General features: G+C 51.4%; 1 protein-coding gene across 3 annotated transcripts in view; it reads left to right on the top strand.

Moving 5' to 3' along the window:
* The window catches only part of ARHGEF10 (Rho guanine nucleotide exchange factor 10), an 85,107-nt gene that overhangs the window by 15,213 nt on the left and 50,283 nt on the right, over window positions 1-19,611 (top strand). Inside the window, exons 2-10 of one of the 3 annotated variants that reach the window (XM_061177629.1) lie at window positions 317-396; window positions 5,827-6,015; window positions 6,658-6,939; window positions 8,461-8,524; window positions 10,971-11,047; window positions 12,812-12,868; window positions 14,994-15,157; window positions 16,557-16,781; window positions 17,420-17,536. In XM_061177629.1, the coding sequence (XP_061033612.1) occupies window positions 360-396; window positions 5,827-6,015; window positions 6,658-6,939; window positions 8,461-8,524; window positions 10,971-11,047; window positions 12,812-12,868; window positions 14,994-15,157; window positions 16,557-16,781; window positions 17,420-17,536 (1,212 nt within the window). In that variant the 5' untranslated portion in view covers window positions 317-359. The remainder of the gene's footprint in view (window positions 1-316; window positions 397-5,826; window positions 6,016-6,657; window positions 6,940-8,460; window positions 8,525-10,970; window positions 11,048-12,811; window positions 12,869-14,993; window positions 15,158-16,556; window positions 16,782-17,419; window positions 17,537-19,611) is intronic. The other 2 variants (XM_061177630.1, XM_061177631.1) reach the window with 2 other exon arrangements.

Here is a 19,611-nt window from a genome sequence, read left to right as displayed (position 1 = left end):
ATTTCTCCCCTTAGAACATGTGTGAAATTAAGCAGAGAATCAAGGCGTCCTGGGCCGGGAGGGGTCCGGCCATTGAATCCAGCTGCAAAAATCAACCCCTGGCTGCATTCAAGGCGACGTCAAGACACCGGGAGTCTCCATTTGGCTTTGCCCTGAGTGTTATTTCGAGGCGGTTTGCGGTCCTCACGTCCTTAGATCTTTTGCTGCAGCTATGGATGAAATCTGCGTTTTCCTTCTCTCAGGCTGTCGGCGGGGTGCCTAGAGGCGTCCAGGGCCACCCTCCCCCCGACCCTGACAGCGTATTTCATCCTCGCAGGTCCCGGATCCTCCGAGCCCAGGAGCGAGGTGGACGCGGCAGCATGGACCAGCCGGGCCTGCTGGCTCCCACCCGGGAAGGTAACAGGTTGCAGCCCGGTGGTGGGGCAGGTGAATTGGGGCTGTTTCCCAGGCTCCATGCTCTGGACATCACTAACCCGCGGCCTCTGGGGTGGGGCCTGGGCTAGGAGCTCCTGGGGAGGAGGAGGGTCTACCCAGACCCTAGGGGGCGGAGGCCTGGGGGTCCTGGCCGAGCCCCTCCACCCGTCCCTGCGGTGCCCACACCAGTGTCTAGGGTCTCCTGTGTTTCCTTTCACCCGACCCATCAGAACCCCCTGGAGGTGGTAAGGGGGGTGACGGCCCATTTCAGAGACGAGATTTAGGCCGAACCCTGTGGCCACTGGGCACCTGCCCCCGGAGCTTAAGGCAGCCTCCTTTTCGGCTCCCTCCAGGTCTGCCAGGGGTTCTGGGGCCTGTTTCTGGGCCGCAGTTTCATCTGCGTGTGAGTGGCTGGCCTTTGGGGTCTTCCAGGCTAGACCCGACTTTTGATTGTTTGAACTGAAAGCGAGACAGACCAACACCGCTCACCACTTTTCATCCCCATCAAGGAGGTGATGCCCAGACGATGCTGGGCAGCGTGGCCTCTGTGGCCTCTTGGGGACAGGCCTGGGGTCCCCACGGCCCCCTGTGCGCTGGGCCGTCTCCTGGTGCTGGCCGCACGCTCCCGAGCGTGGCCCGGGCAGTGGGCTCCCCCTCCTACCCCCTGACTGCCCTCCTGCCCCTTCCTTCCTGGCCTTTCACTGAAATCATCCGTCGCTGTCTTCTGTGCTGTTTCCCTGTTTCTAAGGGGCACCAGCACCCTTGGCACCCATGCAGGATGGGGAGCTGCTGGGCTCCGAGGTGCTCAGGGGGCACCGGCTACTGGGGGCATCAGAATACAAAAGGCAGGCCCAGAAGCACCTGCACCTGGTTTTTAGGACTGTGGGTGACGTGCGCGCTGCTCAAACCTGGTGGCAGGTGCGTTGTCCTTCCAGGACACAGGGTCTGCTTTCCGCAGAGGAGGCCACGCCTGCCTGCCCTGCTCTCGGCAAACGCCCAATGTCGGCCGGTGCCCACCCCCCATGGACTCGGCCTCCCAGTCACGCCCCGATTTCTGCAGAAACGCCCGTCCACCTTCACCCCCAGAGGCACCTCTGCGCTTGGCCCCGGGAGGAGAGGGCCTGGCCCAGCAGCACCGCGTCCTGGCGGGCAGGCCTGCAAGCCTGGGACAGACCTCGGCCCAGGGCGCACGGCCAGACGCCTGGGCACCACGAGGTGGCAGCCAGGCCTGTGCGGGGACTCAGCTGGCAGGAGGCCGCGTCCGAGGTCCAGCCGCAGGGATGAGATGCTTAGACCTGTCTGCTGAGAGGGCAGCTTACATGTTCTGCCCACGGGAAAAGCAGAGAAGAGAGAAGACGGTACCTGTGTGGGACAGAGGCTGACTAGCTGATTGCGGTGATTATTTCACAGAGTACAGGTGGATCACATCATCCAGTCCTGCGCCGTAAATACACGGTTTTTATTTGTCACTCATACCTCAGTAAAGACGGAAGAGGACGGGCGCAGAGAGCGAAGGGTCCCTCGGGGGGCTGGAGGGGTGCTAAGGGTCCGAGCAGAGTTCACTGCCTTTTCCCATGAGTGCCCTCCGTCCTCTCCCCGCAGTGGGCCGCTTCCCACCCCACCCCTTCCTGCTCCAGCACCAGATGCTCCTGGGCCCTGCTGGCCTGCTGTCTTCACGTTCGCAAGCGAGTCTCACCGGCAAGGCCCGTCGCTCCCGGGGCGCAGCCGGTCCTGCCAGGCTGTTCACGGGTGACTCCCCCGACCCTGTCCCCAGGCAGGGCCCCTCTTAGCTGGGAAGTGACTCGCAGCTGGGAGAAGGTGGGACCTTCTACGTGGACCACCTTCTACATGGTCCGCCTGGGAGGTTTCCTCTGGGGAGCCTGGGGAGGTCCCGCCGACGTGGAGTGTTGAGAATGCCTGGAGAGGACCAGCTCCATCTCCCTGGGCCGATGGCTGTTTCCTGGCTGACAGCCCAGGGCTAAGACCACAATTTAAACATGTTAGTACCATGCCTTTAACAGGATAATACTCTGATACAAGATTTTCTGGGTAGTTAACATTTGTGACGATTAGCAATGGGGATAACAGCCTGGCGTCGTTGTTGATGATTCAGTGATGCTTTAGGTATAATTTCCCCCATTGTGAAAATGAAACTGTCCTCTTAAAAATTCCCTTGAGGGACTTCCCTGGTGGCGCAGGGGTTAAGAATCCACCTGCCAATGCAGGGGACACGAGTTCGAGCCCTGGTCCAGGAAAATCCCATATGCCGCGGAGCAGCTAAGCCGTGCGCCACAACCACTGAGCCCGCGTGCCGCAGCTACTGAAGCCCGCGTGCCTAGAGCCCGTGCTCCACAACAAGAGAAGCCACTGCGAGGAGAAACCCGAGCACCGCGGCAAAGAGTAGCCCCCGCTCGCCACAACTAGAGAAAGTCCGTGCGCAGCAACAAAGACCCAACGCAGCCAAAAATAAATAAAATTAAATCTTTAAAAAAAAAATTCCCTTGAACATGACGAAGGGGCTGGAAATCACCGAGGTCCATTCTCCCCAGCACCACTGGGACACTTGTGTTTTCATCCGTTCTCTGTCTTTTCCCTCATATTTCTTTTCTGCATAATTGCAGCCATTGAATTTACATTTTTAAGATTGTTGAGTATACATTTTTATGTCATGCTTGAAACTTTACAAGTATTTTCCGTGTCACCACATAGCTTTCACAGCTGTCGTTCTCAGTGGCTGCATAGTATTCTGTGCAGAGTGTCATTACATGTTCAGGTGAGGTAACTCTGTCCATGTCCATCGTTGCCTGTCATCAGGCGCCTGTGCCTTTTCCAGAAGCTTCCTTGATGACAAGTCAGATCGTCCGGGTAAAGCGGGATTTGGGAGGAAGTGGGGTGCAGCGGAGAAGCCTGCGGCTTCGAGGGCTTTGCGCACGGCTGCTCAGGTTTGAGCGTGGTCCCTGAGGTGCACGAGCGGATAACCAGGAGCATGTGTGCATCTCTCCAGGCTTCAGTTTCCTTCTCCTTTGGGATAACGGAGCTGGAGCAGCCCCGCCCCCAGGAGCTAACATCCGCAAAGCTCTTAGAGGCGGGGCCCCTGGAGGCTCTCAGCGAGTCAAGTTAGAAGATGCTCCAGGATGTAAACACTGTATTACAAGATGGTCCAGGATGTCTCAGGATGCAGAACTCAACACTTTGATGGTGGTAAAGTCACTACCAGCTAAAGCTTTTCTATAATTAATAGCAAAACAAAAAAAAAGTGAGTCATGGTGGGGAAAGGAAGTCAGCAATGTCACCATGTTCCTGCTGATTCAGGACAGTCCTCACCAGGTGCCCGGTGACGAGCTCGGGCAGAAGTGAAGGACAGCGGGTGGTGTGCCAGCGGGTGACAGGGGGCGGCATTGTTCCGGGACCCTGCTGCTCTGGGACCTGGTCCCAGCTGTGACACGCAGAGCCTAGAGGCAGCAGAGGACGGGCTGTGAATAGCCCCTTGTTGGTGGGGCTGTTTGCAGCCTGGTGCTTCTTAAAGCTCTCCTTCATAACAGTAAAAGGAATTAAAAAACAAATAGCCTTCATTTGAAGTAAGAGAAACATACCTCAGGTTAAGCTATGGTTTTACAAGCCCCAGGAATAATATGCCTAGCTCTGATCTCTGAATTTACAAATACTCTTTGATTTTTTTCCCTTAATGTGTTAATTTGTGGCATATCTTTAAAAGGTGTTAATGGGTTTTCAGCTGTCCTGGAGGGTTGTCTGCTCACAGAGGAGGGATGACCCCAGCGGCAGCCTTCCCGGGGCTCCCCCTCACCCTGCCCTTTGTCCTGAGCCCTGCGGCCAGCGCTCTCCCACTGGGAGTGCCAGGGACCCGAGCCAGCCCATCCTGGTTCCCGGGGCTCCTGGTCAGTTGTGTGGACTGTGGCCTTTGGTCCTAACGTCTGCCAGGAGTTGCGCGCTGCCGGGTTGGGCTGGAACTGACGGATTTCTCCTCCTCCCCCTTCCCCTGCAGCTGCCTGCCTTTTTCTTTCCTTCTTTTTTTGCTAAATCATTAGGTACTCAGTTTATTCACTGAAATAAACCGGCGAACGCATATTAGAGCAAAAAATCTCTTCAACAGAAAAATAAAATTTTCCAGAACGTTTTCCAAATACAGTTGGCATCATTTCCTTAAATTCATGTTTGTCAAATACATGTGACAGGGAAATAATACCAATTAAATACCCTGACAAAAGTGATGGGGAAAAAGTAGCGTATGTTTTGACTTAGTAACAACAAATCACGCCGGGCAGTGTTGAGATTCTTGAGAGCACGGACTCCAAACCACATGCTGGGGTTTTCTCGTGTTGAACCTCCTGTTTGAGATTATATCGTACAACTGCCAGACTTTGAGAATTAGATAAAATATACCTACAAGTGAATTTATGAAAATTGTTAGAAAAAAGCTTTACGATATCTCGCATTAAATAGGCTCTAAAATATCTGGGAGGGGAGAGAACGAAACATGAACCATGGGACCTGAGACACAGGCTCTCCCGTGACCACCTTCACCCGTTTCTTTTTAGAACAAAATATTTGTAAGTGTAATTTATTTAGTATATATATACATAATGTACAGAAAACTCAGGTAGACCAGGCTTTTAATGCCATTTCACATTTTAATTCCAGCATATGCATTTTTTTTCCTGAAAAAAATTTTTAAAGTCACCCTCTAGTGATTTGAGATTATGGCAGGTACAATGTTCTGATCCTTTAAATTCAACTGACTTTTTTTTTTTTTCTTGTAAAAGTCTGCATGAGGGATCTTATTGTTTGTCATGTAAAAACCCTTATATCAGCAAATCCTTGCATCCCCCTCACTTTCCCCCAAAGAGAGCAGTGTTGAAAAGAATTCCCATGACCAAGGTGACACAGGTAGCTCACAGCTGCAGATTTTAACCGTGAGGATGGTACGCAGCCCGCCGGGATGAACAGAAGGGATGAAATCATTATACTGATCGCGTAGGAACCGCTGAATTAAACGTTGCTCCTCGCCTGGTGGTTTATTTAATGTTATTCCAAGTTGATTTTTACTAATGTGGTTCTAAGTCCAGGGTGTAAAATGTGGGAAGTGCTTTTTCTCTTCCTTTCTGTCTCTCCTGCTTTTTCTTTCCAGACTGTGAGTTGTGGGTCCTTTTGAGAGGAAACCCAGATCGCTGCCCCAAAGCCTGATGGCACCAACTCTTCCCAGCAGAAAGGCAGTGGGCCAGCCCGGCGGGGGGGTGGGGGGGGGAGGGCGTGTCCTGGCGCCGCCAGCACCTCCGGGTGCCCATCTGGGTGCTCATCGCTGGCTGACTTTGGCTGCTGTGTGTTTAGGAGCGTGGAAGCCGTTTTCCCGGTAACAAACGCTAACACTGTGGTTTATGTTACCTTAAACTTCAGAGAGTGAAGTCAAGTACGACACTAACAACAACGAGGAAGAGGAGGGGGAACAGCTGGATCTCGACAGCGGAGATGAAGCTCCAGAAGCAGACAGACGGGCTCCGGGCGCCCCCGAGGCAGGGGACACGGGAGCAGACAGCCCCGCCGCCAGCACCGCCATCCCCGCCACCGACACCGCGGCCGGGTCAGGTGCGTCCTCGGGCCGCCCAGCGACCAGCTGGCCCACCTGCGGGTTGGAACATCCCGGGGAAGGTGGGGTCCGGGAGCCCGAGATTGTGATGTTTCTGTGATACGATGTGAACTGAAATGACTTAACTCAGGTTTGGCCGAGATTCTCTTACTTGTTTTCTATTTTCCGTGATTTTCAGTCTTGTCTACCTACCTTTCTATTTATATTTTGGAGGAAACAGGTATTGTTACTTTCTAATAAAAATGGCCTCACCAGTTTGTCACTGTGTTGCATAAAACATTTTTTCAAAAGAATGCCATTTGAGATGAAATGTAGAAGTTTAATTTATATTTTAAAATTTGAGGGTGGAGTTGGTGACTTTTATTCACTCACCGATGGTCTGATTGGGACCGTCACCACCTCTCCACGTGGTTAGTGACCCCCCCACTTCTGGCAGCTTGTCACCCATTCGCCTCATTGGAGGAGCCTCCCTGGGCTCAGCCAGGCTGCGTGCCCACCCCCCAAGGTCGTGCTGACCCCACCGATGCCCCAAAGAACAGTGCTTCCAGGCCCGGGGTCACCTGGGGGCCCCCGGCCCAGCAGGGCGTGTCGGCCGTGCTCTTGATGGCCGGCTGTCTGCCACGGTCTCCTCTCACCCTCAGGACACGAAAATGGGACGGGAGCGGACACAGATACCCTGGCGGAACCACTGAGACCCGGGGTCCCGACGAGAGTCAACCCCTACTCCGTCATCGACATCACACCCCTCCATGAGGACCAGCCGCCGCCGCCTCCAGACCCGGAGGCCGAGGGGGAGGGCGGGGGCCTGCACGTGCCCAGCGGGTACTCGGTGCCTGTGCCCTGCGGCTACGCCGTGCCCTCCGGCCTGCCCCTGCTGCTGCCCGCCTACTCCAGCCCCGTCCTCACCCCCGCGGGCCCCGCAGGTAGCGCTGCTGCACCTGTGCCTCACCTCGCGGGGCGGGATGGGGAGGGCAGAAGGTGCTCTCCGTCTCTCAGGGCAGACTGCACACCTGGGGCGTGTGTGTGCGTGCGTGTGTAGCAGGCACACTGAGGACCCGGGAGAGGGGGCAGGAGTCAGGAGAATCAGGAGGTTGCTCAGGAAGCCGGGCAGGTGCAGGGAGCCTGTCCCCGCACCTGTGATATCGGCTGTCGGGGGCCGGGGTGCTGAGGGGGCCCAGCTCCGTGACCGGGGTTTTGGTTTAATGAGCCACGGCTTTCACCTCCACTTAGCGGGAAGGAGCAGGCGTGTAGCTTCGAGGACGTGGTTTAAGCAGCCGCCTCCGTCATCTTCGCAGATGACCCTTGGCTGCGTTGCTTCAGCATCAGCTGTTTCTGCAGGGCTTGAGTTTTTAGGTTTAAACGGAGAGTGTGTGTCTCCCCGAAAGTCACATGTTGGAACCTAACCCCCAAGGTGATGGTGTCAGGAGTGATGAGGTCATGAGGATGGACCCCTATGCATAGGTTCAGGGCCCTGATAAAGGACCCCAGAGAGCCCCCAGCCCCTCCTCCAAGTGAGGACACAGAGAGAAGATGGTCCATGAACCAGGAAGGGACCTCACCAGACACCGCATCTGCCGGCGCCTTGACCTTGGACGTCCGGCCTCCAGGCTGTTGTCCGTAAGCTGCGCAGACTGCGGAGCTTTGTGGGAGCATCCGGAGCCCGAGTGTGCAGCCCGCCGTCGTCCCGCCGAAGCCCGTGGGCAGTGGCCACTCCATCCCCCCCTCCCACCCCCCGCACGTCCAGGTCGGGAGGGCAGCTGAAGACACAAACCACCCCTCCTCTGGAGAAGTGCAGTCGCTTCTGTTCAGAGTGAGCCCAGTAAAGGCACCTCGGCTGAGTTTTCCCTTCTCTCACCTGCTCTGCTTCCGTGTTCTGTGCTGCGACGCACCGTGAGGACTGTCCCAGGTGTGGACGTCCGGATGGGCAGCAGTAGCCCCGAGGACATTGGCGTCACAGAAGCACGATCAGGACATATTTGTGTGAAACTTCAGTAAGAGGGTGCTTTCCTTCCCAGTTAAGACAATTGAGGAAAACAGGGGAGTTTGGTTATCAGATATCACCAACTTCAGTACTTCTTCCTTGAGAATCTTTTGAGCTTGTCATGGAGACACATTTTCAAGTAAATCACAATTGCAAATTCCCATGAAAACTTAAGAAACAGGAGATAATTATGGTGTTTCTCTAGCTTGGTTTCTTTGGGCACCGTTTTATTTCAGGTAGTTTCATAAGACCTTTGGGTGTCACTCTTCATCATAATCCTATTTTGAATACGTTTGATCTAAAAACTGAACATCTTAAATCTATCAGTTGATCGTCTTTACAATAAGGTAACCCCCTCATTGATAAGAAAGGAAAATAAGAAACCATTTTGAGGATAAAAAGCAACTTCCTCAACATTTCTTTCGGGCGTAAAACAATGTGAACTTTTTCTCTTTCCTGGCAGAGACACAGGAAGGAGTAGAAGACAGCCAGCTGGATTCCTTGAGTTCTGAGGATCCAACAAACAGGTATCTTTACTAATTTTCCACGGATGTTCTGAGTCCCTGACCTTTTCCTGAAATGTCGTGCGCAGTGATTCCGAGGCTCTCACTGCCCAGGCCCCTCCCCCGCCCCGTGGTCTTTCTGTCCTCCGTACCCTCTGCCCTCTCGCCCAGGGACCCCAGATCGGGTCTTCCTGAACACCAGGACTCTTTAAGACGTTAACATTATGCTTTGCAGAAAAAGAGAAAACTGCGGGTCCACAGCCAAAGAGAGCTGGATGATGCGCCACTCCCGTCTCCCTGCCAGAGACGCTCAGAGTGCTTAACCTTGTGAAGGTCTCAGAATCCCGAGGGGGAGAAAGGCTCTTTAACTTTGTCTAACCCAGCTTTCATCTAAAATTCTTGAAACTGACTTGATCATAAGCCTTTCTTTCATGCCACTTGCCTTCACAAATGCTGTTGCATCTGCTCGAAATTCCCAGGAAAATCCCCTCCCCTAGGCAAACTCCTACTCACCCTTCAAAACCCAGCTTAAATGTCTCGTTTCATGAAACTGTCCTCCTCTGCGCTTCCACGGCTGTGTGCACACGCCTGCATTCTAATTGATGGCTTTGTGCTCTCACTGTTATTTCTGTGTCCCCTTCTGCTACTAGATTGAATTCTTCAAAGACAAAGACCAGGTTTTACCAAGTCTTAGAGCACCTACCACCTAGCATGGGAACATGCTTGGTGCATGGTAGGTGTGTTTATTTTTTTGTCTTTAAACGGCTCTATCGAGTTATAATTCCCATACCATAGTACATTTCACCTATTTAAAGTGGACCATTCTGTGGTTTTTGGTATATTGCATTATTTGTTTTAAAATTGTGGCAAAAATATATACCATAAAATTTGCCATTTTAACCATTTTAAAGTTTAAAATCTGGTGGCATTAAATACATTTACATTGTTATGCAACCATCACCACTATCTACTTTTGAAACTTTTTCATCATCTCGAACAGAAACCCTACCCACAATACCCGCTCTTCCCAGCTCCTGTGACCTTTATTCTGCATTCCGTCTCTATGAATTTGCCTACTCTAGGTAACTCATATAATTGGAATTGTACAGTATTTGTCCTTTTGTGTCTGGTTCATTTCACTCGGCATCATGTTTTCCAGGTTTATCCATATTGCAGTGTATGTTGGAATTTCCTTCCTCTTTAAGGCTCAGTAATATTCCATTGTGTGTATACACCACATTTTGTTTATCTACCCATCTACTGATGGACACTTGGTCATTTCCACCTTTTGGCTACTGTAAATAACGCTGCTGTGAACGTTGGCGTACAGGTATCTGTTCAGGTCCCTGCTTTCAATTCCTTTGGGTACATACCTAGGAGTGGAATTGCTGGATCACACAGTAATCCTATGTTTAACTTTCTGAGGAACAGCCAAACTTTTTTCCATCACAGCTGCACCATTTTACATTCCCACCAGCTGTGTGTGAGGGCTCCAGTTTTTCTAAGCTTACTAAACATATTTCCTGCGTCTTAAAATCATCGCCATCCTGGTGAGTGTGAAGTGGTATCTCGTGGTGGTTTTGATGTGTGTTTCCTTGATGACTAATGACGTTGAGCATCTTTTCATGTGCTTATTGGCCATTTACATGTCTTCTTTGGAGAAATGTTATTCAAGTCCTTTTGCCCATGTTTGAATTGGGTTTGTTGTTGTTGGGTTGTAGGTATTTTTTTATATAGTCTCAATATTAACCCCCTATCAGATAAGTGATTCGTGAATTTTCTCCCTTTCTGTGGGTTGTCTTTTCCTTCTCTTGATAGTGTCCTTTGAGGCACAAAAGTTTTTAATTTTGTTGAAGCCCAGTTTATCTATTTTTTCATATTATTGCCTGTGTTTTTGGTGTCCTGACCAATAAATCATTGGCAAAACCAATGTCCTGAAGCTTTTTCATCGTTTACTTCTAAGAGTTTTATAATTGTAGCTCTTAAGCCTGGGGGGTGTGTTAGTGGTCTGGTGGGTCCAGTTGGTTGGTAGTGCTGTTCACATCCTCTGTTTCCTTATTGATCTCCTGCCTGGTTTTTCTATCCAATATTGAAAGTGCTGTACTGAAGTCCGCCCTGTTGCTGGAGCTGAGAGGCCCAAGTCTCACTTGGGTGTGTCCATACAACCCAGCATCATTTGGGGCACATAGTGGACCCTCTGCAAGATCTGAGAAACAGGAGGACGAGTCAGGCCTCTTGGGACAGGGACTACACTGCTTCATGTCCTGTTGCACTGGATGCTGTGCTAGACATGTGGTGTGTGTGTGGTAGGCGTTCAAAAGCACTTATTTATACATGGTTGTGGAGGAAATCTTGAACCTGGCGTATCCCGTAATGCTACCTGGGAAAGTGCCCAATTTGCACGCACAGTGGCTTTTTGATCGCTGGAGGGCTTCTCAACATCCTGATGTTCTGGTGTGTTTTCTTTAAGTGAAGATCCAGTCCATAAGGAGGACAGTGCCCTCGCCCGGTGGGTTGCAGATCCGGCCAATACAGCCTGGATGGAAAGTGAGTACCACGGCCGCCGGGAGCCTGGAGGGCCACCCCTGAGCCCCCCGGGGACAGTGTGTATTTGTCAGCCTCAGCCAATTATTCTCCTGTCCTGCGTCCATTCACCTGAAGTACTGACCAGAGCTGACTGTGTAGATGCTTCCCCAGGGCCCCGTGAAGCTGTCACTTTGTCTCCCATCAGATCATCTCTGCTCTCTGCATCCCAGCATCTCCCTCTTCCTGATTGATTCTTTCTAGTACAGATCATGGTTTTTGTCATAAAAGTTAGCGATTTGGGGACTGAGGCATTAGCAAGGCATTCTCTCTTGTGATCCCCAATGAGATGATTTCTCATGGTGCCATTTTGAAGAGGGAGCGATGGATGCTTAAGCCAGGCCACTGACCAGATGGTACAGCAGACCTTCTATTCCATGTGTGCTGTAGAAAGCAGAACTAACTTTGTTTTTTTTTTTTTTTTTTAAAGTGAAACTTGCTTTTCTAATTATCCCTTTTACTATCCACTGGCTCACTAATTTCTGTGTAATTATCTTATATGATTGACTTACAAGGTAGAACCTCTTAACAATCTCCTAATGATTAAATTCTCCCCTGGAATGTTTCATTCTGGTTTTAATTATGACATTGTCAAAACAAACAGCATAAGTAGATGCTTCTACTAGGGGGCTATTACCTCTGGATCATTACAGGATTAAGTTGTCACCTCACTATCCTCAAGCAATTTTATTTCCCAAGTAAAATCTGACGTTCTCCCATGACTCGTTTTTATTAGTAGAACAGCTGTATTTGAAAGTAAGGTCTGTACATCAGCAGCCCCCCACACTGTCTAACGGGGGTGCAAATACTGTGGTCGCAGTCGAGAAACATTATTCCGGGACAGCAAGCCTCTCTGACGTGGGAGCTTGAGCGCAGCACGAGAAGAAGCTGGGTCCTGGGAATGTGGGAAGGGGACGGTGGCCTCATGTCAGAGGAGGGCGAGGCTGTATTTATGTCATTTTGTCTCCCGTTGGTTAGTAACCAGTTGCCTTCGTGGGTTCCAGGATGGAGGACCCTATAGTTTGGTTGGCTTCCCTGTAGAGCATGGAGCTCTTAACGAATATGTGCATGAACTTCAAACCCCATTGCTCTCCTGCAGGACCACTGACATGCACACGGAGCATCTGCCTCTGGAGGATCCCTCCTTTTTTTTTTTTAAAGAAAACACCTTACAGTTTCCTAGGATGCTAACGTTTCATATAATGCAGTTTGAGAGGTTTTATCCTCAAAGCTCAGCATTTTTATACGCGCGTGTGGCCACGTTTCATCTGCATGGGTGAAAAATGAGATGAAGCCATCGGTTGATTTTAAAGCTTCCTACCCGACAGCAGCAGTGAAGCTGTCCCTTTGTTTCTGAGGCTGCACGCCACCTTTGTAATTTTTGTGTGTCAGAACACATCAACTGCATAAAGTTAAAAATGTTTATAAAGAGCCACGTAGAGATGTGTAATTAAATGCAAAATAATGGAATAAATTGGCTTGGAGACCATAAAACTCCTGTTGGGTACATTTCACAACCGCTTCGTTTAGAGATGTCCTTCCATCCCAAGGAAATGTTCTGCCCTAAAAACAGTGCTCATGCTTTGGTAAGGCCCCACGAGTCATCCTTATCATAACACTAGCTTCTTGAGTAGCTGTAGCATCACAGGAGTCGGTAGCTCTGTGAAGTGCATGATGCTCTCCCTCGGTCGGGGTCGGTTTTTAAAGTTTCCCTTCCTTTTCTTCCAGATCCGGAAGAAGCCATTTATGATGACGTGCCAAGAGAAAATTCAGACTCTGAGCCAGGTTTGATTTTTGTTTGGGGTGGAGTTTTATGAGATGCAGTTTACCGTCTTTCCCTCTGGATGTAGGCGGGCAGGCAGAAACCTTAGGTGCACAGCTCTCTGTGTCTGTCATCACGTTTTTTAAGGTTATGGTGGTGTCTCATCGATGTGGTGCGGTACAATTTTGTGTGTGCACATGTTTATATCCCAGCACTCAAGGTAGGGTAATTATCTCAGTTACCCTAAAAAAGAAGCAGGAAGGGTTAAAGATGTGAAAAACATGAATGGAAAGGGAAGAAACATGGAGGCTTGAAGTGCCAGCATGTCTCTAATAAATGATATACAGGAAGTCATGGAGAAAGGAATTACTAAGAATTCTCCAGAATTACAGATGTAAGTTCCCGGATTGTAGAAATACGAATTCAAAGCAGGTTGAGCATGAATCCGCCACGAGACATGTACAATTCCAACTGCCGAGCACAGCCCACTGTGAATATCTTAACAGCAACAGGAGCGAGGGCGCAGTCACCCGGGAGGAACTGCAATTTGGGAAAAACAGCAACTTCTTGACAGGCTGGGACACAGCAGGATAATGTTCCCAAAGTGCTGAAGAAAACTCGGTGTTCCAGCTCAGGTCTTCACATCCAACCAAAGTCTTGTCCTTTAACAAGAGAGAAACAGGCAACCTCAGACGCAGATTGGAGAGCTTGACCGCTTGTAGACCCTAGAGGAATAGTTCAAGGAAAGGGGTACTGAACCCCATAGAAGGCAGGAAGGAGTAGTGAGCAAGTGAACTGACCCCCTCTGACCCCCCTGAGGGTGTTAGCACAAACTTAGAGCCCCCTTTGCCCAAAAGGCGTGATGCAGAACACCCCAAATGAAATGTCAGGAAACCACGTCTGGCAGCATCTCAGCAAACAAGCCAAAGCCCATCCTAACCCTGGAGGTTTGTCTCCAGAGTTCAGGTATCTTTCAACACTGGCTGGTTCTTTAAATGTCATTTCCCACAGAACCAGGCAAATGACACAAACCATACGCTCATCCTGATACACGCTTTGAAGGTACTTGGTACCATGCCTTCCAGTGTTAAAAACTCCTGATAGGAGGGAACTTTCCCGGCCTAATAGAGGACATGTTCTTAAAACCGACAGCAAACTTCCTAATTAAAAATGTGGATTCATTTATTCATCCCACAGATGCTTTGGACGCTGTCAGGTCCCCAGCACTGTTAGGGCCTCAGCTAATGGAGGCCACCTCCCGAGATTCCTACATGACAGGAGACCAACGCTTACCTTCGGCCCTCTTTCTACATAAACCTGCCAGGTCCTTAGAATAAGTGTGCTCCGGGGTAGTTATTTAAGTACCTGCTGCAAATAACGTGGAGACTAAAGGCAGGTTGCTGTAAAACCAAGTTTGAAATGCATTTTTGAGTAATTGATCCTCCGTGGTAGACCTTTCCCAGCGCAGATGGGCTGATCTGGGGTCTCAAAAACCAAACGGCAACAGAAGGTGGGCTGGCGGTGCCCCGGCCGAAGGTGACAGCTGTTCTGTTAGACCGGTGTGTCCCCTCTGCAGGCAGTGCCTTTGGCATTGTATCTGGCGGCATAAACAGATGTGCTCTTCACTAATTCTAAGATGACTGATGTGATGAAGATATTTAAATACAGTCACAGGTTATAGGTACTATGGGCTTATGTTAGCCCAAAAGCAAAAATTATAGTTGTTTGCAGTAAGCTTCACTTGCATTCATATTTGAATATCTCTATCATCCATCTGTCTGTGATCTATTAATCTGTCTGTATGTCTAATCTGTTTCTATTCCATACATTTATCTAAAGAAAAATTTTCCTTTGTCAGACGTTCTCTATGGGCAAGACATCATTTGGTATAATTGTGGTGGCTTCTCATAGACCAGTGGTCCTCAGGACGCGGATGGGGCTGGGGGTTTATCAGAGCTTTGTCACCCCACGCCCATCAGTCCAGCGCCTTTCCGGGGTGGGGGGGGGCCACACCTGAGGTTCCGTTCCTCCAAGCTTTTCTGAGGTGCCAGCTCCCAACGATGTGGTCAGATGACGAACATGCACAGACAGAACAATAGCCAGCGAGGGTCTACGTTTTAAATTTCCTTTTGGCATTTATGCATTCAGATGAAATGATTTATGATGATGTTGAGAATGGAGATGGAGGTGGAAACAGCTCCCTGGAGTACGGGTGGAGTTCGAGCGAATTTGAGAGCTACGAGGAGCAGAGCGACTCGGAGAGCAGAACCGGGGCCCCCCAGCCCTTCCTGCGCAGCGACCACAAAAAGCAAGTACGTGTCCATCTGTGTGCCTGAGAGACAAAACGTTCGCATGTGGACCTGTGGACGGGACTATAAGATGTCATTTTCATTCACATACTATTTTAAACAGTCGTTTTTTAAGCTGCTGATGTGTACTTCGAGAAAAGCACTGGATGTTGGCAAAAGAGAAGGCGCCCCTTATTTCACATAATAGAATCTCGGCAGGATGGGAAAATTAAATTTATATAAACTAAATCCCTCCAAAGGCTCTAAGCGGGTTCGCTATCTTGAATAATTTATGTAAATAAGCATTCCCTGGATATTTGTGTTGTGTACCCATAATGCTGTCCGTGCCCAGCCCGCTGCAGGGATGGAGACTGGCCGGGTGGGACACAGCACAGCCCTGCTGTCCTTTACGGGATGTTTTGACCCTCAGTGTTCCCAACACAAACAGGAAGATATAAAAATAGAACATGGTTACAAAAGGATGTTACAGGACGAAAGCGCCTGAGCTACCCAGCAGCACCCTTAAAGGGAGGGAGTGTGTGTGTGTGAAGCTCCCGAGATGAGGGTCCAGGGAGAAGCTCCAGGTTGCAGGAGTGGATTCCAGGGCTGGAGGTTGTAGGGTGGGGACCTGAGAGAGGCTCTGCTGAGGGAAATCACCCCACTGACGTGTCCGGTGTCCAGTGGTGACGGGCCACCCCGAATACTCGTGTCGTTGGGTGTTTTGGCTATTGGTAAAGGGGTGATTCACACTGCCGTCCACGGGCACATCAGCGCGCTCCGTGTTCTTTCTGTGTGAGGTCTAGATGCAGGTTGCACGCTGGTGGAGGCTGTGGCTAGTGCCTCGTCATCACAGCAGAATCGATATGTCACGGCAGGATCAATCAGTAACGCCTCCCCCTGCCTGCACCCCCGTAACCAGGCCGATGGGCCCCTGGACGTGGCCTCCACGTCGGTGCGGCTTACAGATTACTACGGGCGCTTAGTGTTCGCATAGTCTGTAATCTTGTCCTGAAACTCAAGAAGAATCTACCAGTTGGTGGTGGTCAACCCAGCTACTCAATATTATTAACAAGCTTTCCCCAGAACTTAGCTGTCTTCTGTCACCAGAGTTATTACAGCTGAAACTTAACCAGTGAATGAAGCTACAGCTGTAATTTTAAACGGAGCTGGTAACAAGGTGACACTTGGCTTGTTACAGCCGAGTCCAACATTCCAGGTTTAGATGGAGATTTTAAATATGGCACTGGGACCTGATTTCAGCAGGATGGGGCACCCAGTGGGGCCTTGGAGAGCGGTTAAAACACTCCTCAATTTCGTCTTCAGCGGGCCTGGTGGATGACGTGCAAACTGGGTTGGTCAGGCGATGGCCTCTGAGCCGTGGGCACGATTACTGAGTGGAGACTCTGACCTCTTGGCCGTCCAGCTGGACCCGTGTTCCCAGATGCACCACCAGCAATGCCGACAGAGGAGGCCAGGTGGCCCAGCAGCAGAGACGGTGGAGGGCCAGCCCCGGGCAGCCGTGAGTGCAGAGTCTTCACCAGGTCCAGCACGCATCCGTCCTGTGGGGCAGCGTCCCGAGGGCAGCTCTAAGGAGTACCAAGTTTCCTGGTTTAAAAAGTCGTATTTCAGAAGCTGCCAAAATAACACCGTAAGTCATTTGAGACTCACCTCATAGTCTCAGATTTTATAAAACAATTGCTGAGGTGTCCTTGTCTGGGTTGACATGGGAAACACTCACTAAAGAGCGGGGGCCTCGGTTTGCATATTGGAGACGTTTGTGATCACGTGAGGAGTGAATTACAAGATTTCACCCCATCCCCGTGGGCTGCAGAGAAAGTTATGTCAGTTTGGAGACTTAAAAATCTACGTGGTCCTCCCCAAATCATTTCCCCCATCAATACAATCTTGAATTCAAGCTTCTTTTGCTTTGGTGCTGACACAACGGAATAATTTTATATATAGTTCAACATTTTTCATCATTTTAATTTCACCAAAACGTAAAGGCGTGATGGTGCCCACATTCTTCTGTGCATTTACTTGCTCTTGTTTAGCATAGAAGAGTCTCCAGTCTGGCTCACCTGGAGTCTGTCTTCTGATGACGTGTTTTCCTCACTCATGTGTTTATTTCTCGAGAGCCGGTGGGCTAGGAAGGGGGGGCCCGGGGCAGTAGGACCTTGGTGCGTGAACATCACCCACCAGACGCTGCTCAAGTCCTTTCAATGTAAGATTGTCTCAAAGCACCGGAAAGAGCGTGTTGTGAAAAGCTTGTATCTCTTTGTACTGTAGCTTTCCCATGACCTAACCCGCTTAAAGGAGCACTATGAGAAAAAGATGAGACATTTGGTGGCAAACGCGGTGGGCGCGGTAGAGATTCAGCAGCTAAAGCACAAACATGAACTGAAGGTAGTGTGGTTCACGCTGAAAACGCTTCTGCAAAAACAGACTGTCCTTTAACGAGAAAACTCAGCCCCAGAGCTGGCCAGTTCTGCCGGGGTGGTGGTTCTCACGGTGCGGTCCAGGGAACCCCAGGGCCACCCGGGCAGTGACGAGTTCCTGTCAATTCCGGGGCATCCTTCGCCTCCGTCCCCCCCGTCCCCCCACGTGTGGACAGAGGCCCCAGGACGTGACCCACACCTGCTGGGACGTGGGATCCACCGCCTCCACGCCAGACGTGAGGCAGGTTCCCCCAAGTGCAAAACAATGCACTTTTTTTGTTGTTTTGGAAAATGTAGTAATTTTTCATAAAATGTTACTGAGACAAAATGTAATAGGTTTAATATTTTTTAAATGAATATTAATAAAAATATTCAACATTTTGCTCAATTTTAACTCCTTATATAGTGTAGTATAGATAAAGCAGGTAAACCAAAGCCGTTTGGGCTGCTCGATGACTTTTCTGAGTGTGAAGGGCTCCTGAGACCACAAAGTTGAGAACTGCTGGGTGTGAATGTCGTGGTGTCCACTGTTTGAGATGTTTTAAAAGGGCACTGTCAAGTAACCTTTCCTTCAGTGGGATCTTCGTCCTTCTGACGTTTGTGATTTGTTCACATGTGTTGAAAGGCACTTACCTGAGGCAGGTGTTCACTCAGAAACGTCTCTGGAACGTCATGGCTCTGTTCCACACTTTTCGGTGCAGGAGCGAAGCCCCCGGAATCATGGCATCTCCTCCGGCTCGGCGTCGGGCTGGTTCCGTGCAGGAAACAGGCGGAGCCCCTGGGATAATCTGGAGGCCGGGGGGGGGGGTTTCCAGGGAGCACAGGGCTGGGTGGTCCAGGGAGGGGTACGAGGCAGGCCAGCTCAGCAAAGGGAGGGGAATGTGCACGATCAGACGGCGGGCAGAGCGGTGAGGAGCAGGTAGGGTGACTCGTCTGGGGCCGGCTGCGCGCTGCCGTTCTGTGCAGGAGAAGCAGGGCCTGGCGTGTTGCATGCAGCTGTGCGACCCTGGGCAGCCGTTCCCTCCGCCCGGAACCCGGCACCTGTGTGGCTTCACCTGGAGCCGGGGCTCGGCCCCCTGCAGGCTCCCTGGCCATCCGTCTGTCCCTAATTCTCTGACTCCTTGGAGGGAGCGTGGACAGCGTGTGCAGCCCGGGTCTGGGCAGCGGGATCTGGACGACTGGGGGGGGGGGAGCTAAGGAGGGGCGCCCGGCAGCCGGGCGGGCAGGGGCGCACAGGCAGCGCGGGGCACCAGCGGTGGCTGCGGAGAAGCGGGGACGGCAGGCTGCTGTCCAGGGTTGTCAGCGGACGAAGCCGCGTTTGGATGAAGGGATACAGGAGTCGGAGCAGGCAGAGTGGCTTTGCCGCGTTTAACCTGGTGGGTAGAGCGGTGGTGAGTGGCTGGGCGTCCGAGTCGGGGTCAGCCAGGCAGTGTGACGTGGATCTGGTGTCTGTCGAGGTGGGTGGTGGCCCAGGGGGCACATCCTCAGGGACGCAGCCTAGGGCGCGGGGACAGCGAGGAAATGCAGAGTCGCTCGGGGCTGGAGTTGCGAGTGTCCGGCACAGTCTGCAGGCTCCTCGGGTGGGAACCCCTCAGGGGCACAGCCCCCGAGTCCAGGGTGCACTCAGCCCCCGAGAGCCCCTCAGCCGGTGCGGCTCTGCACAAACGGGCAACCGGGCGGTGGCCCCGTAGAAAGCGCCGGCGGAGGGAGGCCAGGAGAAGCCCTGGAGGTGAGCGGGCGGGTGTTGAAGCCTCTCCCCCAGGGAAGGATCGCAGGAGGGCGGGGAGGCCGGCACCTAGACAGACCCGAAGGGTGTTGGCTTGTGTCATAAGAGGCCATCTGGGTTTTCTCTAAACGATCAGTCGCTCGGTACCCAGTGGCCAACATCTCAGACGTTAGAGTCTAAAGGATAAGAAATGTGGGTGAAATGCCAAAGCACGTCATTGGAAGCTTTTGGCACTAACGGCCAGTCTAAGTGTTATGCCAGGACCCTGGCTTGAGGGAACCAGGATGGACAAACTCCCCTGCGGGGGACGGTGGTCC

The sequence above is a fragment of the Eubalaena glacialis genome, chromosome 20, assembly GCF_028564815.1.
Source record: "Eubalaena glacialis isolate mEubGla1 chromosome 20, mEubGla1.1.hap2.+ XY, whole genome shotgun sequence".
NCBI classification, from domain to species: domain Eukaryota; kingdom Metazoa; phylum Chordata; class Mammalia; order Artiodactyla; family Balaenidae; genus Eubalaena; species Eubalaena glacialis.
Note: the sequence above shows the minus strand (reverse complement) of the source record. Positions and strands in the feature narration are given on the sequence as shown.